This window comes from Dermatophagoides pteronyssinus, unplaced genomic scaffold, assembly GCF_027571235.1.
Source record: "Dermatophagoides pteronyssinus isolate colony J.1.1.1.1 unplaced genomic scaffold, Derpt_VIB-CSIC_2022.12 sq0001, whole genome shotgun sequence".
Lineage (NCBI taxonomy): Eukaryota > Metazoa > Arthropoda > Arachnida > Sarcoptiformes > Pyroglyphidae > Dermatophagoides > Dermatophagoides pteronyssinus.
In genome coordinates this window covers 1,245,813-1,272,913 of record NW_027461525.1, presented here as the reverse complement: position 1 = coordinate 1,272,913, position 27,101 = coordinate 1,245,813, and the positions used below count along the sequence as shown (strand labels likewise).

At 28.4% G+C, this 27,101-nt stretch overlaps 2 protein-coding genes across 9 annotated transcripts in view; both read left to right on the top strand.

The window, feature by feature from the left end:
- The window catches only part of LOC113794025 (hemicentin-1-like), a 62,479-nt gene extending 60,196 nt beyond the window's left edge, over positions 1–2,283 (top strand). For 5 of the 7 annotated variants that reach the window (XM_075824222.1, XM_075824219.1, XM_075824209.1 and 2 more), the window contains 4 exons: positions 169–308; positions 428–643; positions 712–1,609; positions 2,038–2,283. In XM_075824222.1, the coding sequence (XP_075680337.1) occupies positions 169–308; positions 428–643; positions 712–1,609; positions 2,038–2,102 (1,319 nt within the window). In that variant the 3' untranslated portion in view covers positions 2,103–2,283. Of the gene's footprint in view, positions 1–168; positions 309–427; positions 644–711; positions 1,610–2,037 lie in introns of those variants that run through there. The other 2 variants (XM_027344109.2, XM_027344110.2) reach the window with 2 other exon arrangements.
- Positions 2,284–3,463: 1,180 nt separating this feature from the next.
- LOC113794036 (discoidin domain-containing receptor 2-like) overlaps positions 3,464–27,101 on the top strand; it is a 43,546-nt gene continuing 19,908 nt past the window's right edge. Inside the window, exons 1-2 of one of the 2 annotated variants that reach the window (XM_075824228.1) lie at positions 3,464–4,011; positions 25,857–26,036. The gene's annotated coding sequence lies outside the window, so the exon portion shown is untranslated. The remainder of the gene's footprint in view (positions 4,012–25,856; positions 26,037–27,101) is intronic. The other variant, XM_027344123.2, reaches the window with a different exon arrangement.

Below are 27,101 nucleotides of genomic sequence, written 5' to 3'. Positions count from 1 at the left end.
CAAAATTCCTTTTCTCTTCTTTTGATTTTGTATTTTCATTTAAAATTCAATTTAACCATAGCAGCTTCCTCCTAATCCTTTTTTTTATGAATCTAATTTACAGTGCATAATTTATTTTCTTTTCACTGATTCATTGATGTTATATATTTTTTTTTCACTGATTCATAGATATTATAAGCCAAAAAAGTCAAACAAGCTCTAAGAAAGCAACAACCGAAACTGAACGTTTATCATCATCAAATTCATCAACAACAGCAACAATGCCTACATCCGGTGATATGTATGAAAATATGAATTTTCATCGAAAGGTAATTGAATATTTTTTTGAAACATTACAAAACACAAAGACACTATTGAATGTGAATCAAAATTTAAATTGAAATTTTCCGCTTTTTTATGCTATGTTTTATGTGTGCTACACATACAGCCGAATTGCCTAACAAATCTTAATGGAATGGCTTCTTCTTATTATCATCATCATAATCCAATGCTTCCACAATCATCATCACCAGTTACAGCTACACCTGCAACTGTTTCATCAATATCACCTATTCCTCCTACCTATGATAATGCAACCAAATCATTTAATAATACTATTGAAGCTTTTCGTCGTACTCAATCGGCAAGATTCCCATCGAATCAGGTAAAATTACCTTGCTTTATATAGATGTCATTGCTTTAACACGCCCAAATGCTTTGAAATTACCACAGAATCTTGGTCTTAATATATACAGTATTTATAATGATCCATCACAAGCCTTAATGTATGCAGATCTAAAATTACCACCACCTACAATTGCGCCTAAACCAATATCCAATGATATTGCTTCAATGGTTAATCATCATAATCATTCTCATCATCATCATCATCATAATCATTCACAACAACAACAACATCAACAACGTTTTTCAACATCGATGACCAAAAATCATTCATTAGCTCAATATCAACATCATCATTCTACAAATACATCATTTCATTCATCAACATTGGCCAAAACAAATTCAAATAATATGTATCAACCATTAGGATCAATAATACAATCAAACAATCGTACAATACAACAACAACAACAACAACATTATCCAAATCATGTATCATCATCACAATCATCATCATTATCATCAAACAATATACATAATAATAATAATAATAATAATAATCAACAAAACAATGGTTCATCATCTGATTCATCAACACCACCATCACTATCAACATCAAGTACGAATAGTAATCATTATAATGTAACCAATAGTGGTGGTGGTGGTTATAGTAGTAATATTTCACCATACATCCATCATACTTATGATCGACCTGATTCGATTAAACATCAATCACATATGTCTTTAGCTAAAAGAATGGCAACTATATCAAATTCTACTAATCATCATTCATCATATATTGCTGGTTCTTTATTACCACCGACTGATGATTCTCGTTCATCATCATCATCGAATCGAAGTCATAATCGTAATCCGCCACCAACATCATCAGCAACAACAACCGGTTCTAATGATGATGGTGGTATAAGGTCAAATAACTTTATTTATCATCCAAATCATCATTCGAATATAGACAGCGAAATTACAGCCATTGGTGGTGGACATTGTGAGTACGCAATTCTACGATTCGATAATCCACCATCACCACAATCAAGTCAATGTTGATGATCCATTTTGATTATTATTTGTTTTTGTTATGATTTTTATTATAATTTTGTTGTTATTGCCGATGATTTTTTTTGTTCTTCTTAATTTATTCATCCATCCATCCATTCATTGTTTCATTTATTTATTATTAATTTCTTCACCAAATTCATTCATTTATTTTGATTTTCGATGCATTATATCTTCTGGTTTTTGTTCCTTACCTCATTGCCTAACTAACTTTGCTTTTCTTTCTAATCAATTTTCTTTTCTTTTCTTTTCTTTACTTTTCCTCTATCCCATTGTATCTTTTTCTTTCCAATCTTTTCTTTCTTTTTAATCTATGCTATTTATTATCATAAATCAAATCCATTTAATCGGATTATAAAGCCGTTTGGGAGAGATATGGACGACATCCTGTACGCAGACATTTACGAGGATGTGAAAAATGGTAAAATAAAAGATCCACGACCAAAACCACCACCATTACCACCGAAACCTGGCACTGCTGTTAATGCTAATTTGTTTATGCCTCAAACACCACCAAAACGTCCAGCTCATCTACAGATGAGAAAACATTATTCATAAGTGCCTACAAAAAAAAAAAAAAAAATATTGAAATTTTATGATATAAAAACACAAGATACATCTATCTATTGTTTGTTGAAAATTATTTCCTCTTAAAAAATTCTATTCTTTTCACATCTCGAATTAATCGAAGGTATACCAAACTAGAGAATTATGACCCAATCAAAAAAAAAAAACAAAAACAAATTATTATCTGAAAAAAGCTTTATATTTATCTAATGATCAAACTGGGTATCAAAAATATTCTGTGATTCTCTAGTTTTCTTTTTTTCTAATTATCAAACTGCGTTTATGATCAAAATTTTTGAACACAGGGTTTTTTTTGGAAAAAAATGAAAATCTTGTTTCTTCTTCTTCTTTTCTTAATCTTAACCCAAAAAACAATTTTCGAATACCAGAATGATATATAAACATCGACGAACATACATCAAAATAACAATTTAGTCAATTCATCATCTCACCTTTTTCTTTTGTTATTATTATTATTTTTCTTATTTTGGCTTTTTTTCTCTTCTTTTACCTGTATATTTTACCGTTTATTTAACTTTTTTTTAAATAAAATGTAAATAAAATCCGATTTTAATGAATAACATTGTTGTATTTTTTTGGTTTGTTTGTTGAAAATATTTTGTACGATTTTGTTCCATTTTGTTCAAATTCAACACTAAAACGCTGCCATCTAGTGAAAAGTTGAAAAACTTTTATTTTTTACCTTTTTCACAATTGTTTACATTTCACATCACTAGATAGCACGATCATAGCAGTTTTCGTTATTTTTTTTCAAATTTGAAAAATATTATGGCGGAATCGCGAATGAATGGCGATGACATTCTATATATTTTTTTCACCCGTTTTTTTTTGGATTCTTTCAATTAATGAAAGATTTGAATTGTTGCTTGCTTTTGTTGAATTTGTTGTTCTATAGAATTGTTAATTTCATTCATTTCAAATTCTAGATATCCTTATTATCAACAAACAACAACAACAAAAATAATAGAAAAATTTATCCAATTCGATTCTACATTGATCACGATTCATTTTTCGATTTGATACACTTCCACACACACCGAATACCCCCTTCTTATGGCAACACAGAATCTATACCGCTAGATCTTTTCAACTTTTTGCTAGATGCATTATAACAACTATATAGTTAGGTGAATTGGATTCGAAAACAACAAAAACAACAAAATGGAATCGGGTGGCGCTAAATTTTTTTATTTTCGGGATACTTGTGCATTCCATATTCAGCTTTTGAACAATCCGGTTATTCCTGTGTGTGTGTGTGTCTATGTTTGTTTGTGTATTTCGTTTTTCGGTAAGTCCATTTCAAACGAAAATTCTTCATAACCATCCAGTGTCTGTGTTTAATTCATATAAACTATACATTATTTCAACGGATAATATTTTGAAAAAACAACTTGTTTGTCCCAACGTGAAACACTCTCTCTTATTTTTTATCACTTTTGACTGATAACCGATTCCAGTTGATTGATCTATCAGTGATTCTGTTTATTTATTTATCAATCTATCTATGTGTTTATAATTGGAAACTTTTTCCATTGTGCATATCTGAGAGAAGAGAGTAGAGATAAAAAAATGTTGATTAATCTAACTTAGCATCCATAGAAATGAAACATAAATAAAAAAAATCATCTGGGAATCATCATCCAAAACAATCATCAAATGTATCATGAACCCAAAATAGTTCAATATATTCGTCATATCAAATATTGTTGTTGTTGATTCTTCTGTTCTGCTACTGTTTCGTTAATTGTAAGTACCGTTCGTTTTTTTTTATCATTTCCCTAGTTACATTTGTGAATTTCTATTACTTTTTTCCTCATCATTGCTTGCTGGTAATCTTTGAATGTCATGATCCATAATAATTGATAATGGAATAAAGTAGTGAATCAACAACAACAGAAAGAAAAAAATCTGACTATTTATCATTCACTACATCATATCATCATAATCATCACTATCATTGAATTTGTCGGGCTCATGAGACATAGGAATTGTTCTAGTTTTTTTTTCTTGTTCAATTTTTTTTCTGGATGAATTGTTCATATATGAAATGGATGCTATTTAAAACCATTTGAATTCCATCATTTTATGAATGTTATTTATTGAAGATGAAAGAATCAGTAAAAACAAAATTAAATACTTTATAATCTTGACTTGTAAAATGGTTTCTTTTCTTTTCTTTTTTTGTTTTTGTTGTTTGTCATTCATCAATGTTATTGTTGTTGTTGTTGTTTTAGGATGTATTACGCCTGATGACAATGACAATGATGATGATAATGGTGTGTGGTGTGGTACACATTAATCGATTCTTTTTAGTTTTGTCTCCATTCAAGAATCCATCAAACACACACACCACCACATACAAATTGAAACTTTGTTGTTGTTGTCCTCGCCAAACAACTTCATTATTCTGTGAAAAAAATAACAGTTCCGGATCCTATTGTTTTTTTTTTTTTTTTTTTTTTTGGTTGTTTCTTGCATTTTCATTGAGTTTTTTGTTTTTTTGTCTCTCTTTTTCGAGCTCAATTAAAGATTCCATTGTGTGGGTGTTGAGAACACAATTTTTTTTCCATTTAAAATAATGAAAGAAACATTCTTTGGGTTTAGTCACTAATGTAGTGATGATGATGATACTTCTGTAAACCATTTTCAAAGCTAATCGACATACACTATGATGATGATGTCATTCTTAGTGAATGAATTTTGAGTGAATCTTTTTGTTTTGTTTTGGAATCGATTGTTTTGCTTTATTTCCACTGTTGACAACAACAACTGTTTATGTAAGTGCAAGTATAATGTACAAATTTCATCAAGCGAAAATTCTCTTTCGCCATCCCCACCTTCCCGAAAGAAAACAAAAAACCTATGGAATATTTTTATGGTGTCTAAATCCACAGAAAGAATAAACAAAAAAAATTGAATAACCAAATTCGGGTTGGAACAATATTTTTGTTTTTTGTTTTTGTTTATCGTTCAGTTATAAATCAATAAGTACACATTGTACCTTTTTTTAATACTAAACTCTTGCCCTGTTTTTTCATTTGCATGTTTTAATGGTGCGTGATGTGTCCATTGTCCGATGGTGGTGGTGTTTGTATTAATGATGGCTTTGTTTGTTTGTTTGTTTGTTTTTTTTTGTCACTTTGGCTTTATTGTGTTAATATTTTTTTTCGGGCAATTCATTGATGCATATTATTCTGATGAATAATGTTGTTATTTCATAAGCTTGACTAGATTCATTTTTTTTCTGGTCAAAACTAATCACTAAACACATGTATAGTGATGATCGTTATAGATATTAATAATAATGATGATGAGGTACATACATAAAACCAACCAGGACGATCATAATGATCATCATCTCGCCCTTTGTCCACTATATTCAGTGACAACAATAGTGCCAAAAACAAAATTCATAAAACTAAAAACTAAAATGTTGCCTTTATCATTCAAGTGTATATCCGATGTGATTATAATAATCGCTATGATGATGATGATGATGATGATGATGACAAATCATTGAGCGTAAACAAAAATTGTGTCCTAAATGATTTTTTTTCCTATATCTCTTCCTGATTGTTTTTTGTATGATTTCTACATACGTGGTTGCTGGTAGATGATGATGATGATAATAATCATTACAACTGAAACGAATTGACATGATGACATGCCCGTTGTTGTTGTTTTACTAGATACTATTATTGTTCAAAATATATACCTCCTTTTCGGTAATGTTTTTTTTCTGTTGTTTTGTTGTCTGGCTTGTCTTGTGTCTTCGATTATCTCAATATATAAATGAATCGTTATATCGATAATTCGGCTGTCAGAATTTTTTTTCGTTCATTGGTTTCAAGCATGAATGATTTGAGCATTGAAAATCCATAAATTTTGTCTAAATCATATTCAGGGGACTGTTTTTGCTGTACTGAATGCCGACATTCAGTTTAAACCAATCAATTTTGTTAGCATCCATCAACAGTAAAAAAAAACAAGGAGCCAAACCAACCGCTATTAGTATTTTTTTTTTTTTTTGAATCAAATTTTACAAATGTTACGAACCGTGCGAATTTTCATTTTCTTTCTTATTACATGCAAACAAACAAACAAACAATTTTGTCAACTGTCACATTTTTTTGTGTGTTGCAAATAGTGTTTGTCGTTTGTTTTTTTGCTTTTCACTTGCTACCGAATCTGATCGTTGCGATTTTGACGTCATCGACCAAATCGATTTCTAAAATAAATCTGTTTCTTGTGTATATACGGCGATATTTGGCAAGAATTGACAACAACAACAACAACAACAACAACAATGAAGAAAAATGAAAATGAAAAATTCCGATATAAAATTGAAATTGGATGTAAATCCCTGAAAAAAAATCATCATAGATTTGTACTATGTTGTTTGTTCGCTTGCTCGTCGTATTCAAATTCTAGTAGTTCGTGCTTAACATATTTCATTCATTCATTCATGTTTCAAGCTTTTTGTTTTTGTTTTTCTTTCGTACATAAAAATGTTTTGATTATAAAATCGATAATTTTTTTTCATTTTAAAAAAATTTCATTTTTTCGCTACCACTTCCAGCACCTGACTGTGTTTGTTTCACAAATTATATTATAATTTGCATTATGTTTTGCATTTTGCCAAAAAAAGACCATCCATGTTTGATGATGATGATTGCCATTATCATTAAGTTGAAATCGATATCGTTCATTCATTCACTGAACTTGATATTAATTATTAATGATATCGCATAGTGACAATCAAGAATATTCTAAAATGAATGTGAAATGTTTTTCATCAATTCAATTCAATCACCATAAAAAACATTGTCACAATTTGAAATGTTTGTTCAAATTTAACTGATTTATTTTGAACATTTTTTTTTAATATTTTATTCTGGCATCCATTTATTCTGTTTTGCTACCAAGCAAATAACTTTATTCCTCATGGATAATATTGTTATCATCATCATATTCACTGAGTGGTGGTTAATTCAATTTTCAATAAATCCATTATTATTTTTTTGTCATTTAACTTTTTATTTCAAATGTTGCAAATGATGATGATGATCATCATCATTATTTGATGAAATTTTCAATTGGAATGATTGATATTCATTTGTTGTTGAAGTTTTTTTTTCTGTTTCTGTTTCTGTTTCGTTAATTTAAGTTACAGAGAAAAAAAAACAAAATTCAACTTTGATTTTTATCAACTTAATATCAATGGATTTTTTTTTGTTGTTGTTCTCATTCCATTCGTTGAATCATAGAATTTGCATATATAAAAAATTCACTTGATTGAAAAAAAGAACGCTAAACTCCTCGAACAGAAAAGTTTTGAATTTGAATTTTTTTTTGTTAAAGAATCAAGTTTATTCATTTTACTTTGATGTAAGTTCATTGTAGCGACAACTACAACAACAACAACAACAACAAGGACAAAGTCTGTGTGTGTGGGTGATGATGATGGCATCTGGCTATCTTATGGATCAATATGGTTTTCAGGAATCATTATGGATTTATTATAGTCAGCGTGTGTATGCGATGATGTAGGCTCTTTCAATATTACTCATGCACCGATGCTTTTTTTATTCATTCATTCATTCATTTACCCATCAATCGATTCATATATGTTGGTTTTTTTATGTGTTTAAAAATTGAATAAAAATAACACTCCGTTCGTTGGTTGATTGTCGTTAGATTCATATGCTTGTTATGCAAAATATTAATTACGATTTGGTTCTTCGCATCCTTTATAATTAAAGTTTATATGGCCTTCGCTCTAACTAATAATAATGTAAAATATGTGATGTTTTTTTTTGGGAACAAAATTCTATTGTAATGAACGAAACATGTTACAAGGGTCGATGTCATATATATTTTAACCCTTTTTTTTGGATGGGAATTGTTTGCAAGCAGAGTAATTCTTACATGCTTGTCTAATGTATGCGGTATTTTTTTTTTTTTTTTTTTTTTTTGCTGTTGTTAATCTTTGGAAAATGAATAGGGAAAAAATAATCACTTTTTTTCGCTATAAATGAATTAAACTGTCACCCCTTATGATTACGATGCTCTTTTTATGGAATATAATATGGAGATGGATAGAAATTTAGGAAAAGATTTGGTCTGAAAATCCTCAAAATTGTTTCACTATACACAATCAGTTTAACATTTTTCAAACATTAAATGAACAAGAATGGCATACACACTTTTGTTTAGTTTACTTACAATTTGGCGCCCTAGTGATATAAATCCAACGATGAAAATTTTCTTTTCTTTTTCCTTCTTTTTTTGATTAAAACTTAAACTCTCTATACGTATTCTCTCTATTGAAAGTGATGAAAATTGGATATTGGAAAATTTTCTTTTACTGATGACATTCTAGTCTTTGTGTATGGGTATGTTTTTTTCTCTCTACATACACAATGTCTGACCATTTAATTCTTTTTTTTTTTCTTTTTCTTTCAACTCACTTAGCATACTAGAAAGCTTAACTAAGATAAAATCCCATGTAACATTCCTGTATATATGCTGATATCATCGCGATAATCTGGGATTCTCTCTCTTTTGCTCGCTATATATCCCAGCATAAGAATTTCTGGCTTGAATTTTTTCTTTGAAAATGTGAAAATTTTCTCTTTTTTTAAATGTGCTAAAACTGCACACACACATTGTGCATTGACTATTCGTAAATCGATTTTATCGGTAGAGCCCAAAAATGAAAATTTCGTTTGTTTTGTTTGTTGTTTTCGATCCAACCAAGCGGATAAAACATCAAAAAAAGAAAAGAATGGACAAAGCGAAATTGTGTGTATAAACGTATTTCATGTACACACACACACACACACATCAACCGACACACAATTATAATATCGTTTGAACATGAAATTTGCATCACAAAACAGCTCAAACAACCAAAGAATTATATATTTACTAAATGTGAATCTCTTTTTCTCCTTGGTTATGAATCAAAAATTTGAATTTCCATTCACATTTATATATACCGAACATCTTTCTCCTAACTATTGAAAATGAATGAAAATATCAATAAATTATTAACCATTGATAATAGTGTGGAGAGAAAAAAAGCCATCGTTTTTATTATTATTATCGCATTCAGGGTTGAAAAGAGAGAGAAAGGAAAAAAACTATAATGTCATCCATATCCAAATTCCCATATTAATACAATACAATCAACCAATAGATATATCGAACTGTCTGTCGAACATAAAATGATCGATCTAGATTTAAAATGAAATATTAAAATGAAAAAAAAATCAAGTTTCAATCTATTTTCAATAGAATTTTCATTCCCGTATTTTGAAAAATAAAAACTACAATTTTCACTTTGCAGAATAGTGGAATAATGAAAAAAAAAAACGAAAACAAATTGGCCGATCAAGAATATTATATGTGTGGAATGAAAATGAAAATTTTAATGGCTTCTCATCTCATCTCAATTTTGGTCGATGCCAATAATAATAAAAAAAATTGTGTATAATCTCAATTCATTCTCTATAGAGATTGTCGTACCGTTATGATGATGATGATTCTAGTTCAATCTTTTTATATATACACAGAATAACTACGGAATCGTCATTCGATAATCAACATTCTCATACCAAAGTTTTTTTCTTTTGGTTTGGTTTTGGGTTTGATAGCCGAAACCAATTTCATTTTGATTGAAAGCAATTTACACACACACATAAATTCTTTCTTTGTCTGTCTCACAGATTCTTTCTTTCTTCTTGTTCTCATATCGAAAAAATATTATATTCTTCAAATACATTTGCAGCAAGAATTTCAAATAAATGTCTGTTTTTGGTTTTCGTTTTTCTCACCAAAGCATCATAATCATCAACGGCAACATTGACGGTGTACAAAGTTGACATAATTTTTTGTTTTTTCCTTTCATTTTGGCTTTCCAATTGATATTCGATTCTATTTTTTTGGGTCTGATTCTTCATTCGTTTTCATGACCAGAAATAGAAATTGTTTGTGGTTCTTGCGAAATCTGCTTGCTGGTTTCTTGATATAATTGTACAATCGAAGAAAATCTTTAAATCATAAGAAAAACAAATGATGATTTAACGACCGTTTTGGCTGAATGAATTCTAATCTTTTACTTTCAATTTCAATGATTTTCTTTTTGAAAAAGGAGATTTCCTTTTTTCGAATGAAACATGAGCCACACAATCTTGTTGTCATCATTCATCTTTTCAAAAAAAAAAAAATCATAAATAATTATTATGTTTATGTTTGATGATGAGTTTTATCCATCAGTTTATTAGATGATTGATTTCTGAATTTTATATATGGCTTTATTGGTCATTATTATTATCATCGTATACGACCATATTAAATACGATGTGTGTAATCTGCCTTAATATTTTCTATCCGATTATATTCTTGAATTGTGTGTATACATAATTATTTTTGGGGAAAAATATATAGATTGCACAAATCATACATTACATCATTGTGAGTCTATCTCTATTCCATAATAATTTCTTAGTCTATTTGTTCTGTCTCTATCTATCTTGCTTAATTTTTTTCATGCTATTCTTCTTTTTTATCTTTGCCTGAATGAATGATTCTATGCAGAAATTTTTTTTCATATTCCTTTTCCCTGTAATCAATTAATGTTTTTTTCATTCATTCATATTTCAGTCTTTCTAGTTTCATTATTATCATTATGATGATGATGATATGGAAAAGATTGGATATATATGTGTACTATAATTTGAAATAACTTTAGGGTTAATTTTCATAATTACTTTTCCTGTTTGTGTATGTGTGTAAGTGTTTGCCTGGGTGATATACCAATCTTCATCAATGATGTAATATATACCATTACTGTTTTTTCATTGTCTGTGTGTATGTGTGCTTTTGAGTGTTTCTACGGTATCTTTATGAGCACACACACAATTTGAATCCATCATTATTTAGTCATTGGGAGAATAAAAAAGGCTAATTGATTATAAATTGGAAGCCCTCATTTATTTCAATAATATTATCTATCTGTATATCATAGAATCGAATCTTTTTGACTTGAATTTCTTTTGTAACCTAATATCTTTGACGATATTATCTACGCCACTTTGAATAAACACACACACTATTATTCAATGTTTGGGTAACTTGATATATTCAGCTTGGTCTTTATTCATTCGTATGGATGTCAATGGCTCAGATTTTTTCTTTTTTTTTATGTGAGATTTTTATTTCTGCTACGGTCAATTCTGGTCTAAAAAACGCTAAAATGATAATTTTATTTACATATTTTTTTACGTTGGAAACGAAAACCCGATACTCATTCGAAAAAAACATTATGGTTGTTGCGAAATGATAAGGAAAATTTCAAACAAACAAAACAAAAAATTGCAAACTAAAGTATAAAATTTTTTTCAAAAAAAAAACCTTTTACAAAATTATGAATTCTGGTCCTCTTTTATAAACAAACAAACAAACAAACCGTATGTTTGCAGAGTATCAGCAACAACCGAAGCAGCATCGGTTATTATTATCCTATGTTTGGTGTCAAATTTTTTTTCATTTTTTCATCGATGGCTTATTCGGTAAACTTTTTTTTCTCGTTTGAACACACTCTGTCACTGAAGAGAGAATGGAAAAAACTATAAAAAAAGAAACAAAACAAAAAAAGGAAAAATGAAAATCCAAACAAGATGGATTTTCTATTCACATCTTCAAATGATGATAGGTTAGAAATGGATCTTCGAAAAAAGAAAAAAGAAAAAAGAAATTGAATTTTAAATTCAGATCACACCAGCAGTTTATAAGTGTGTTTGTTCGTTTGTTTGTTTGTTTGTGAATTATACAGCCATAGACAATTGAAAAAATATTCGGTTTTTGTTCGGTCATATTTTGTTTGTTTGTTTGTTTGTTTCGGTATAAGAACAAACAAACAAACAAATTATCATTAATAATAATGATCACTGCTGCTTCTGCTGTTTCTGCTGATTACCATTAGCAATTTTATTCACTTTAGTTTTCTGTTTTTCTGTATATATCGAACCAAACAGAAAAAGTACTTTCTCATCATCATCATTATCATTATTCTGAAATTTTTTTCGGCAAGAAATTCAAATATTCAAAATTCTCATCAACTTGATGCCGTTGTTGATGATGGGAGCTGTCATTAAAAATAAAATTTTTTTTTGTTGATCTCATAAAGATTATGTTGATTAGATGATGATGAAATTGCTATCATAACTTTTTTTCCCCTCTCAATTTTTTTAATGTTAATGGCATTATCGGGCAGATGTTTTCGTCGTTTTCTTTCTCAATTTCACTCTTGTTGGGTCCATCGTTCAACTTCCTCTATCGTTCATTGTGATGATGATTTTTAATTAAAATTATATCACCTCATTAATAAACATCAACTATCATGATGATGATGATGATGATAATGGAATTGAATCTTTTGTTGTTGTTGTTGTTATCTAACTAATAATATGGATGGTCTCTATGGTATTTGATTTGAAAGAAAAAATGATCCAAAAGCTTCAGAATTTCAACGAATAATTTCAATGAAAATAAATTGAATGATTATTATTATTATTGATATAATCATTATTTTGTTTGAGCTTATAATAATCTTCAATTGTGTTAAGCTTGTTGTTTTTTGTTTGGTTGTTTGTTGTTGCTTTCGTTCACTTGATGACAAAACTTCAAAGAATCCAAAGAATCAAATGATTGAATCCAATTTTAATAATAACCTTTTGGCTTAACTTTATTATTTGTTTGTCAAGTGTTTTTTGTTTTCTGTTTTCTACTTTTTTGCTTGCTGACAAATGAATGGATAGACATTTTTAAATAGAATTAAAAAATCAAGAAATAAAAAAACATGAACTGTAGTTTCAAATGTGATTATGAGAAGGGTATAATTATTTTACAAAACACTGTTTGTTGTCAACAAAATCATCTTGTCCAATGTGTGTGTGTGATTCAATAAATTCCTGAACTGTGCTATAGGCCAGAATTTTGTTTGTTTCTTTTTAGAATTTTTTATTTACTTATTTGCCAATTCTTTTGTTTTTTCGTTGTAAAAACAAAAAATCTCAAACTTGCAATATAACGGTTCTATAGTATATATTATGACGATGATAAGAAACTTGGCTCAATAATTTTTTTCCAGAAAACTAACTTTCCGTGATGTGATGATAGTGTGTTGGTGCGGGTTAATGAAAGTGTTTTTCCTATCTTTGTGTGTGTGTTTGATGTCCACCAGGCATGAAGTCATAAGAGAAAACACATCATTTAGTTAATCATTATAGTAAATGTAAGAATTTCTCTGTTTTCTGTTTTTTCGACGCTAATGAAACCTAGTGAGAAATAAAAATGAGTGTTTTTTTTGCTGTAATCTTAAGTTTCTAGATAAATGACCATCTTGTAAATTCAAGAGTAAATTTGCATGACAATCAACGCGGAAACACAATAAAAAAAATAAAAATCTTTCAAAAAGAATATTCCATAGGAATATTTTCTCATTGAATGTTGAAAATTTCTATCAACCAGAAAAAAAACTGAAATTTCCAAAGCAAAATTGATTATTCTAATAATAATAAATTCTATCAGCATTATTTTGCAGGCACACACCAAATAATTTTATTTATTACAATGTGCGTTTGATAATATAAAAAAAAAATCTCAATAGTAATCTATGTGTGTGTCTATGTCCTAATTATCATTATTAATATTTGTTTGTTTTTTTTTGTTCTTCTTTCTTTCATTCATTTATCGATTAATGGCCAAAAAAAAAAACCATTTGTTTGTTTGTTTGTTTGTTTGTTAAGGCTATATTTCGGTATTATGGATGTTGTTGACCAATATAATCATTTCAATGCTGATGATGATCACAGTAAAACTATTATGGATTGCATCCATGGTCCATCCATATTCCAGATTCAAAAGACAAACAAAAACAAAATGCCGTGTTGTGGTGAATGGTGGTAAAGTTGGGTGATGAAGAAAAAACAACACATCAGACACGCACATTTCTCATATAATGATAATAATAATAATAATAATTTTTTTTTCTGGTTTGCTGATTATTATTATTAATAAAACTAATCATAATAACTATATGAGTTTTTTTTCTTGTTGTTGTTGGTGTATTTATATTGCTCGTAAATCTCTGCATTCGTTTTTTGTGCCTGTTCCATTTATGTGTGTGTGTTGGAACCTTTAGAGAGAGAAATGGTCATCATTTTTTTCTTTCTTACTTTCTTTCTGCAATTCTATGATGATGATGCAAATACCGAATGCGTCATTTGAATTACATTCCTATGTAATAAAAAAAAAGTACAGAGAAATTTTTTTTCTGTTTGTTTGTTTGATGGTGTCTGTGGAATTTTATTTTCATGGTTTTTTTGTTTTGTTTTGGTTTTCAATATTCACTTCTATAAGACAAAATGAAATGAAAAAAACGTTCATTTTGATGAATCGCACAATGAATGAATTCCCATAACAATCAAACAGGGCGATAATTGGACCATAGGTTACCGTTGTTTTGTTTTGTTTTTTTTTCATTCTGATTGATAATGTTGTGTGAGAAAATGGTTTGATCAACAAACAAGATTGATTATCAATCGGGTCGATATAAAAACAAAACTTTAAAGCAAAATTATTATTATTGCTTTTTTCTTCCTTTCTTCACTAAATGATTGATTTTTAACAAATTTTCAAATATATAGCTAGGGCCAATGGAACAACATACAAGATTTTATTCTTTTATTTTTTTATAGCAGTTTGATATGGTTGTTGATTTGATTGGTTATTGATCATCATCATCATCATTGTTAAATAATTGCCCAATATAAATGTTGTTGTTACTGTTATATCCTAAATTGAAGCTAATGTCATTGATTTTCAATAGATATGTTTAAGAGGTCAATGTCAACATTTGTTATATAATAATCATCATGTTTTTATCATATGTTAACCATTTGTTTTACTTAAGCTTCTCTCTTTGATTTTTTTTTTCTTCTTTCTGGATAATTATTTTTTATTACAACATAATCCCCATTCATAACAAACACTGATATCTTATTATAGAAAATTCTATCCATTTAAACTAAACATTCAAATGTGACAGCTCAATGCTTGAAAAAATGTTAGGTGATTTTTGCTTAGATCAGCAAGAAAAGCCTAAATGAAAATCTTATCAATTTTTTTTTGCGTTGTTTGTTGGTTGGTTGGTTAGTTGTTAACTAGATTATTATCGTTATTATGGAATATCAGCACCCAAAATGATTGATTATTCAATTTATTATTGTTACTACTGTTGTTTTCTGGTGTATGCATGTTAAGCATATTTCAACTATGTTTCATTTCTGGTAAATGGACCATTGGTTGTGATGATGATGGCACTTTGAATCAGAAAAACAAAATCATTTGCTGTTCATATGTTATTTGTTGATTAGTTTTGTATTTTCCTAATACGAAAATTATCATTATCTCTGAAAAAAAATTCAGCTATTTCGAACCAAACAAATTGAAAATGATAATTCTGCAATTCAATTAGTTTTCAGTGTGAATCTTGTTTATTAAAATGTAAAAGTTTTGTTTCTTCAATAAAGTCAATTTACATTTTGATCATTTTTGGTACCAAGTAATAAACTTTGAAAAAAATTGAAGAAAACAGACAGTGAAAAAAAAACAAACAAAACATCTAAGAATCTAGATCATAATCTTACCAACCAACAAAAACAAACCTGCCAATTTTATAAATGAAAACAAGATATATTGTTGTTGTTGTTGAACCAACAGACAAACAGCAGGCCTCATAACGATATCGACCGAAAAAAAGAAAACGTTAACTTGAATACAAACCAAACTATATCATCATAATAGTCATTGTGTGTGTGTGTGTGTGTGTTATGTACATTTTCAATTTAATGGATTGTTTCATAAAGTTGCCAGATAATTTGATTGTGTAGAATTCAGATCTCGTCGTTTTTTTTCGGTTCCAAAAACATAGAACTCTGGTAACATAGACATCCGAATGGATGTGAAAAGAAATGACTATTTATCTATGATGATCAAAATTGTTTCGTTTTTCACTGAAGTAAAAATAGTGATACGCGCATGATCCATGTCCTAAGTTGATGATGATCAAATGAGAAAAAACACCGGTTCCAGAATATCTGAATGTATGGGGGTGGTTGATGGGGGTTAAACTACGAACATAATCAAAAATGTAACGTTGTTGTTGTTGTTGTTGTCGTTATTGTTACCGAAAAAAGAAGAAAATCTAGAACCTAGTTTCTTGGAAAGAAGAAAAACATGGCCCAAATAATTGAATAAATGAATGAAAAAACATCATCATCATCATCATGCATGCATGCATGCAAATCATTATTTTCTTCAGAGATGCATCATTCAAACCAAAACAAGAAGAAAAAAATGTTGAATTTAGATAAGGGAAGGAAACATTTGAGGCTACATGAGTGTTTCCGTTTATTGTATCAGAAAACCAAAGAAAAAGGAAAGAAAAACGCCATACAACGATTATTATCACCGATACACACATAATTAAATGTAAAAGCCACCATTCAATTTTTGCTAAAAATATTCATTTCATTCAAATGAATCAGCTAGTTTTCAATCATATCATTTAAATTATGATTTCAGAACAAAATCTTGACTTTTTTAAACAAATCTTTCATTATTCTTTGACAAACACGAAGTTGGATTTTCATTTCTATTTCTAAATCCTCCTTATGTTTTTATTTTCTCTCTTTAAACTTTTGATGATTTGACCGAATAAATGAAACTTTTTCTCATTTTTTTTCTGGTTGGGGTAAAGTTTGAATACTATTCTTGAACTACGCAATATTGTTGTTATTTTCCAAAAAAAAATAATTCCCATTTCATTTCTTCAAATGTAACTTGGAACGGGAACGCAATCGTTTTTTTATTTATTTTATTCTGGTTTTTCTGCTGTTCAAAATGAAATAAATTCTTTCAACAATCAAATGAATCGATTGAAGCAAATGCATTTATATACAATTTTTTTTTGAATTACAATTTGATTTTTGAGAAAAATAATGCAATTCAAGTTTCACTTTCAAAATAAGGCTAGAATAAAGGGCTTGATAATGATGATGATGATGAAGATCATTTGTCGTCACCATCATCATCATCATCAACATCATAAACGACAAAAGTTAATGATGCTAATGATTTGATTGGAATAAAATTGTTGTTTGATTTTTTTTCAAATGTTGGGTTTGTCAAATGGTTAAAGATCTCTCTCATTCTTCAGCAAAATGATTGTTTGTTTGTTTCTTGTTGTTGCCCACACATATAAATTTAGCAAAAGACAATGATTTTTGCAGCCATCAAATGATCAATATTGATCAATTCATATTTTTTTTTCTCATTCAGTTGAATAATGTTCTTAATGGTGGCCATCATCATAAGTTTTGACATAAATCCTATAGGAAGAAAAAAAATACCATTTAGAGGTTATATCATAAGCATTTAAAGATGATACGATTTGATGATTAATGCCGCTTGTCATTTGATAGCCGTTTTTTGTTGTTGTTGTTGTTGTTGAGAATCTGATAGCCATCTTGGCATGTTGAAATTATGTTTTGTTTGGTTGTTTGGTCGTTTTCGGTTCAATTTTTGAGCATAAGAATAATGTCCTGAAAAAGTCAATCTTTTTTTACATATATTTTTGTTGTTTTTGAGTTACTTAACTTATTGTTGTCGATCAGATTTATAAGTTGACCAAAATAAAAAACTTTATTCATACATACTTGGTATATTCGTACAATACTTTTTTTCCCCCACCCGAAGATAATATCGATTTCGATTGTACCAAATATTGATCGAAATCATTATTAAAGTAAGTAAGATATCTAGAAGAAGTAGAAAAAAGATTGTGAATGAAAAACTATTTATACCTTATTTCAACCATACTTTTCATTTTGATCAACAACAACAACAACAAATCAAGATCCGGATGTCAAGTTTAGTCAATAATAATGTAATATAGTTTTTGGCTGTTTGATGTGGATGATATACATTTCTTGTATACAAGACTATTACATTAAATTTGACAATTCGATTCGATGATGATTCGAATGGTTTTGTTTTACTGGTTTTGTTGTTTTCCTGGTTTTCTGGTTTGATTGTGTTAATACTTTATTCCATTTACTGTTGTTGTTCATATGAGATTCTGTTTCATTCCAAAAAAAAATCTAATTGAGTTTGCTTTTTTTCTGTTTGGATACTACCTACATAAATTCGCTAGTTTTTTGTTTTGCTTGTTTTTTTAAAATAGAGTGATGGCAAAGAATTTCTCTTCTTTTCACCACCACTATTCTTGGATATAAACATTAACTAAGTCAATCAACTTTTTTTGTTTTGTTTGTTTTCTTTATACTGGTAACTTACATTCTATGGTTATTTTTTTGGAAAATGAAAAAAATTTCCATCACTATACTTGTAGTTTCACACACACACACACACACTTATCAACAGTGATCGATTCTCTAGAGAGATTTTTCTTGTTGCCAGATATTCTGTTTGTGATAACTTGTGTGTGTGTGTGTTATGTTTGTTTGAAAATGAACAAAAACGATTCTTTATTTATCGTTATACAGATCAACAACAACAACAAGAAAATACGTAGAATTCAGTTGATATATCCAACTTGTGTATGTTGATCAATGAACGACAATTCTTATTAGTTTCTTTTTTTCATCTTCATCTATTCGGTTATTCCTGTTCAAAGGAATTTTTTTCTTTTCAAACAAACTAATTTTAATTATTAAGAATTTTTGTTCATTTTACAAACACAAGATTTCTTCGTAATATCTTTTTATAAAAAAAAAATTCTAAAAGAAAATTTTCTTCAAAAGATTTTTCATTACAAAAACAGAAACAGAAACAGAATCAAAAATCATCTTTCCATTTGCCTTCCAATTTGTCTGCCGGTTTTTTACTTTTGATCATTCGATTTATTTCCAATTTCTTTGTCGATCCAAAAAAAAAAAAAAAAATTTCATTCGAATGTTTGAATTGGATTCTTTATTTTTTTCTCAAAAGAATCTTACTGGAAATTTTGTCATTTTGTTCCGTATCGTCATTTTTTATTAATAAAGAATTCGACATTTTTTTCATTCCGCTTGTTTCCAGTGTATGTTCATGGCAAAAAGATGGCAAAAAAGAAATTTCAATACAATTTTTAATTATTTTTCTATTCGATTTACTTTAAAAAGCCAATTTTTTGGATTTTCAAGATTATCTTCATATTTATTTTTCTAAATTTCTTTCAAAATATTTTTTTTCAAAATTTAAAATAAATAAATTGGAAATTTTTTTATAAAAAGGAAAATTTTAGCCAAAAACTCAATTAAATCGACTTGACACGTTGTGTAATTCGTTCAAAATATCGTTTCAAAATCTCTTTTTTTTTGTAAAGAAGGAAGGGGGTTTAGTAGATGATTATGATAAAGAGTGTTTGTTGTGTGTGTGTATTTGGCGTGATATTTTTTTTTTTCTGAAAATCAAAATCAGAATAAAAAAAACAAACTCAACGGTTTTTTATTTCTTAAACAATGTAAGAATTCTTTGATGTTTTTCTATCGATCGACTCCCTACTGCTTGTTCGTGTCTATCTTTTTCTCTGTTTTTGTTAAAAAAAAATCCAGCCAACCAAACAAACAACAAAAAAAAAACTATCATATCAATGGGCGTCTAGTTAGTTTGTGTATCATTCATTGATAGAATTGATAGAAAAAGTTTTTTAACACTTTAACCCACACACACATCTAATATCGATTTGATAAGCAAAAATAATCAAGTCTTACGAAAAAAAATGAACATTGTCATTCTGTTGATTGTAGCAAAAAGAAAAAAAAATGAAAGTTTAATTTTGAAAAAATAATTTCCAATTCTAATTTCCATTTTAATCCTATCGTTGATTGATTGATTGATCGATTATCCCTCCAGCTACATTATTTGAAATTTTATTTCCTCTTGATTAGTTTTGCTTCTTCTTTGATGAAATTAAAAAAAAAGAAAAGTAAACGAAAAGTCAACAAATTAACTTTGAAGGAAGAAAAAGAATCAAATTCTATTATGATGATTAATGTTTTCATACATTGTGGTTCATGCCAGCGTGTGCGTTTTACTGTAATCTAATCCAATTTTCAATAGAAAAATAACGCTATACAAGCAGAATGATGATGGTCGTGATCATCATATAGTGGTCATAAAGAATTTTTTTTCTTCTTTCACCTGAATTTATTAGTGATATTTTTTTTCGCTGGACTTTTATGACTGAAATACATATTGTTAGACATATAGGAAATGTGATTCTGTCCATTTTTTGTCTTCTTCTTCGTTCCATATATTTCCTTCACATCTGATAACAGATTTTGGATGGGCCAAAAAAAAGACAATCATTTTTCATTAATCATTTCGTTGATATTATGGATGTTTATTATTATTGGACCGAATATAAATTTACTCGTTACGAACACACACACAGTGTGTACATTTTTGTACAAATTGAACCTTTTTCTATCCAGTTCTGTTGTTGTTGCTATGATGTTTCTTACTATGATGTAATGGTTTTTTATCTTTTCATTTTTTTTCTTCCCTACTTTTCCATCATCATCATCATCATGATACGATTCGGAAGCTAATTTTTCTTCTTCTTATTTCTCGTTTGTTCTTTGGTGTGAATAAATGAAATTTTCAATCTTGTTTTGGCCTTTTTGTTTCTACAAGCACACATCATCAGTTGCTAAGGTTGAACGAATTTTTTTCCTTTAAAATTTTTAAAATCATTAATTTCATTGAAATCAAGATTAATTATTCCTTATTTCTTGTTCAGTTTTTTCTTTTTCTTCAAGAAAATTCTTTCTATCTATCTTTATATATTGGATTCAAAGCACACACACACCGTTCAATAGAATCGAAATTTAGAATCTGCAGACTTTTTTCCATTTTAAACACCCACACACACACACACAGAGAAAAAATGAACGAAATCGAAATTGACTTGTATGTTTTTTTTTCTTATTTTTGGTGGTTTTAACTTTGTTTTTTCTTTCTTTAACGATCTTCTCAATATAGAATCGTATTCTGTTCATATTCTCTTCCTATATGCGTTGTTTTTTATCGTTAACGATGAAAATGAATGAAAAAGAAGAAAATATCGAACCAAAAATGATGATGATGATTCTGATGTCAGTGCTCAAAATGAAAATTATATTTTCCATTTCCAATTGAACTTTTTTTTTCTTCTTCGTTGATGATGATTTGGCCCAAACTCATGATGATGATGGCCAAATAATAAAAAAGCAATGATGATGATGATGTGCACATCCAATCTATGGCCAATTGTCAAGGGAAAATTGTTGTTATGGGCTCATCGTTATTTGAATAAAATTTGGTGCCCATTTCACCATGATGTGATGTGATGTGTGTAGTGTGGTGTTGATTATAATCATAATTTTGAATAGAAAAATTTACATATTCTTGAATGTCTCGAGAATATGTATGAAAGAGATAAAAAAATAAGGAAATTGAAACCGAAGCTCCAATCAATGATGAAAATATTCATTACTACCACATCATCATCACTTGAAAAAAAAATCAAATATGATAATTACTTTGTTTTTTTGATTAGGAAAAATTAAAAAGTCGAATCAATGATTCAGGATGCTTCGATGATTATTCTGGAAAAAATTTTCTTAACTTTGAAATATTGCCGCTTTCATTTACAAATCTAAACATAATTAAAGTTTTTTGTGTTTACTTGTTAGTCGATCAGTTGTTGTTGTTGTTGAATGGCTAGTGAATATTCTAATTGAGTGTTCAGATCACGAAAACATTTTTGTTTTCTTTTCAATGTGTTCAATATGTGTTTTTCTCATATCAACAATTTGTTAAAGTGCAATAAGATTCTTCTTTTTTTTCTTAATTTTCTTTTCTCGCCACTCACCCACACACATGCAATTTCGAGAGTTTGTATAACAAGACAGATTCTTCAGAATCTGTGAGCAAAAACAAAACAAAAAAATCCAAATGTTTACTATGCACGCATACGATGTTCATAATCATCATTTTACTGGCCTTTATTCAAAATGTGAACAAAAAACAAACCCAATTTCATTCAAAACAAACATTTATATAATGATAATATTCTGTTTATATCATCATTTATATAAATGTTTATGACAGAATCCAAATAAACAAACAAAAGACAAATGTGTGAATCGACCAACAACAAAACAAAAACAAAACAGCTAAAAATATAACCCAAACAAATGATATGATCAAAACTTAACTTATTCTTTATTCAGAATCCAAAAGAAAATGGAAAAAACAAAAAATAAATATAATATTCAAAATGAAACTATCATCAATATTATTTTACGAAAAAACGAATGATAACGAAAATATGTTTTTAATATTATCGACAACAACAACAACAACAACAAAATATGAAAGTATTTTTCCATATTTGCCACAAATGTTTGGATGTTATCAACATTGATTCTTTTTTATTCGGTTCCCTGATATAATAGATGTTTAGCTTGTCATTGACAGTTTGTTTCAAATTCATTTTTTCCCCTTGGTTCATATTTTATGATTACAAAATTCATATATTTTGTCAAACATAGAATAATTCATTCATACACGCAAAATTAATCACAAACACATGATTATGGTGATGAAAATTTGTAAAGAAAGGTGTTTGCTTCCGTCTAATTGAACAAATGATGTAAAAATAAAGGTGCCAGGTTATAAAGTGATTGATTATGGAGAAAAAAGGGAAAACTTTCTTTATTCATTCATATGATGTGATGATGAAAGAAAGAAAATCATTTCTTAATCAAAAAAATTTAAGGTAAAAGTTTCCATAAGTTCTTTTGTTCAAATATTCGTGATTTTATTAATATCACATTGTGGTTCACGCGTGTCAGCATCCCTTTTTTTGTTGTTGTCATATGCTCGCACATCCTCTTATCACTCAAAAAAATTCATTCGTGTCTTTTATTTTCCCTTCTTCTTCATCACGGAAATCCTTGTCAGTGTTTTGCTAGATGCTTTGTATGTGTGTAGGTAGGTTTATCATAATCATTATAATGATGATGATGATGAACTGATTTTGATTAATTAAATTCATAGAATTCGTAAACAAAACAAAATTCGTAAACGTAAATTCAAAGTTTCTGTTGTTTGTTTGTTCATTGATTAGCATATCTTCAGAAATCCTTGTCACAGATTTTTGTTTAATTAGTTTTTATTTTCATTCATTTTCTTCATTCATTCGTTTATTTGCCTATACTCAATCTGAATAAATGACAAAATGAAAACGAAAACGAAAAAAAAAAATATAGTTCGGCTAATCAAATTTCTTGGTAATCCAATTCTGTTTGAATTTATACTGTTTTCCACTGAAAAAATTCATCTATTTTTTTATTGTTATGTCATAAAATAAAAAGTTTGCAAAACTTTTTATTGCCCAAAAAAAAATATTGATCAAATTTTGCCCGTTGTGGCTGTGTTTTTGTACGATGAGACAATTTAAGCCTATTGGGTTTTTTCAAAATTAATTAAACAAATTTTGTTTTTTGAATGTATTTTACCAAAAAAGGGAAAAAAATCCGCATTACAAAAATGGTCAATTAATGGAATGTAAACGATTAAAGAGTCAATCGAATTCACATTCCATCGTTTTTTTCCAAATATTTGTATTTCAATGCCCAACAATTTTTTCAATCAATATTGCACACACACCTTTTGTCCAAAATTCATCAATTTAATGATTTCAGTGAATTCAGAATGGTCATTTTTTTCTATTACAAAAAGTTTTCAAATTGAATAGCCAAACAAAATGAAAGCATTGAAATGGATGGATAGTACATCCATTGATTTTTGTTTATTATTATTATTATTATCATTATGTTACCAAATGTGGAATGTAGAAAATTAGGAATTTTCATGCCGTTATTGGATGTTTTCGGTATCACATTGTGATTTTTTCTGTGTGTGTGTGTGTGTTTGAAGCTTGAATGTCCATTTGGATCATTCATTTATATGTGTGTGTGTGGGTAAAATTTTTTGTCATTAAATCCATTAAAAACATGTCATATAATCATCTTGATGTGTATCGTATGACTGACCAGAGAAAGAAACACAAAATTCGATTTACCATTATCCACACACACACACACACACACAGTTTCTGTATATGTTTGTGGGTGTTGAGAGAGAGAGAGAGAGAGAGAGAGAGAGAGAGAGAGAGAGAGAGAGAGAGAGAGAGAGAGATCAGTAGATTTTTTCTATTCGCTTTGGTGTGACAATGTTTCCTTGTTGTTGTTGTTGTTGTTATATTTTCAAATATCGATTTTAAAGTGTCTGTTTGTGATGACCCGTTCTTATTTCTGTTTTTCTTTCGTTGTTTATAATCACATAAACAAAAATAAAGCCAAATCGCCATCATCACGACTATGATTTGATCCTATGTATCCAATATATATAAAATCCGGCAATGTTTCTGAAGAAAGAAAGAAAAAAAAATAACTTAAAATCGATTGATGGCGATTAACACATCATCGTCATCGTCATCACAGTTTTGTTGATGCTATCTATCGAAGTTTGTTTTCTTTGGTTTTGAACGATAATTCTGTGTATTTGTTATTTCCTACATTTTTTTGTTTGTTTGTTCCATTAAGTGTTATAATCAATTTATTTATCAATCCATATTTTGCACATTTTTTTGGCTTTCATAATAAGGCAATTTTCTTTTCTTTTTTTCTGGATAATTTCATAATCCTAAATGGCTACGAATCAGAATCATTGACCAAAAGAAAAATAGACCAAATGAATGAATCAAAAATGAATCATGTTTCAAAACTGAATCTATGTATGGACATTATGGACAAAAAAAAAAATAATATTATCAGCCTATAGCCCCTTTTTTTCCTATAAGATCTATCAGAATTGATTGAAACCTATTACTACTGCTACAACAACTACTGTTTTTTCTTTGTTTGTTTCTTGATGCAATTCATCAGAATGATCGAATAATAATTCTACTGTTTTTCATTCATTCATTCACTCTTGAATCTCAATGAGAATTTAATTCTCGACAAGTGTGTGTGTGTGTGTGTGTAGACGTGTAACGGAAACAATGCAAATCATATTGTGATAGCTGCTGCTTATTCTTTGTTTGGTTGGTTGGTTGGTATATGTTTTGATCGGCCATCAATCATTGCCAGAACGATTTCTATCAACTCACACTGGTGTTATTCCCGAAACTCTCTCTCTCTTTTTCGTATCTCTTCAAACATAATATTTCCGACACTTTATGTTTGTGTGTGTGTGTGTGTGTAAAATACACACCAGAATAAAAATATGGGCAAGAAAATAGAAAATGAAAAAATATTCTTGTTACTCACTAATGTTATTGTATAATAATAGTGTAGTGTAGTCGATTCAATTTTTCAATTCTCTACGCTTCACACATACAACAATATTCTTTTATTTTTTTTTCAAATTTCTCATATTTTTTTCTTCAAAATTTTTTTTATTCCTAGGTGATTTTGATGTATGCAAAATTTCAGATAATGCAACAACCGTGGCCAAGTTTCAATATCTTCAATGACTTTCTTCTTTTTTTTCATTTTCTTTAAAGTTTTTCGCTTCGCATCTCATCGGCATTTGAATTCTCTTGAAATTCAATATATTTTATTCATCCAATTCAACCTGAATTCTTGGTAAGTTTTTTTTCTGTTATTTTCTTTACTTGTGTTTTGTTGATGATAGCTTTTATCAATGAATTCGTAAAAAAAAAAGTCAAATGAAAGAAATGCAAAAAAAAAATGATTCATTTAAGTTTACCTTTTTTCCCATTTATAATGGGTGGAGAATATGTATGTAACCAACAAAACTATTAAATTATATTTTCATTTATTGTTATAAATGTCTTTAATATTCAAAATAGAAAATTCATTTCATTTTCGTTTTTCGTTGTCATTGTTGCTGTTATTATCATTGCTTTCAAATTTTATTCATTCAATTTCTGTATTCAATCATATTCTGTAATCATTTCTTTTCTTTTTTCTTTTCATTTTCAATAATAATATTACGATTTCTTATTGTATTCAATATTTTCTTACATTGTCTGTCTTTCTGTGTGTGTAAGTCTGTATGGTTTCACTCTATTGTGTCGATCAATTTCAATGATTATTATTACAGAATGATTATTATTATTCGATGATTCATCATTGATTTTTCATTTTCGTTTTCAAAACACATTCACTTTACCCACACACACACACACACACACACACAATATTGCGTGTAAATAACTTTTCAAAGAATTATTAATTTTATTTTTTTTTTTTTTGGTTCAAAGACAAAACAAAATAATCATTATTTTCGAAATAGAATAAAGAATTTCAAATCAATCATTTTCTATGTGGACACACACACAGGTCACGGGAAAAAAATGAAATTATTCTGGTCATCATCAATGTTTCCTATTTTTATTTCTGGTATTACACAACTTTTGGTTTGGTTTTTGTTCTACAACAACAGTGGAAAAAAATTCGATCACCTTAAGGCAGAATAATATTTGTTTGAAGACAAATTTGATATATTTACACATGTTATTCCTGTGTTTGTTTGTTGTTTGTTTACTGAAAATCAAATTTTTCTGTCTTGTTATGGTTTTCCATTGTGCAATGTTTCAAGTAACTAAGTCAAGAATCATTTTTGTCAAAAAAGAAAAAGCTAAATAAAAATAAAAGTTTAGAGGCCAAAAAAAAACATTATCATCA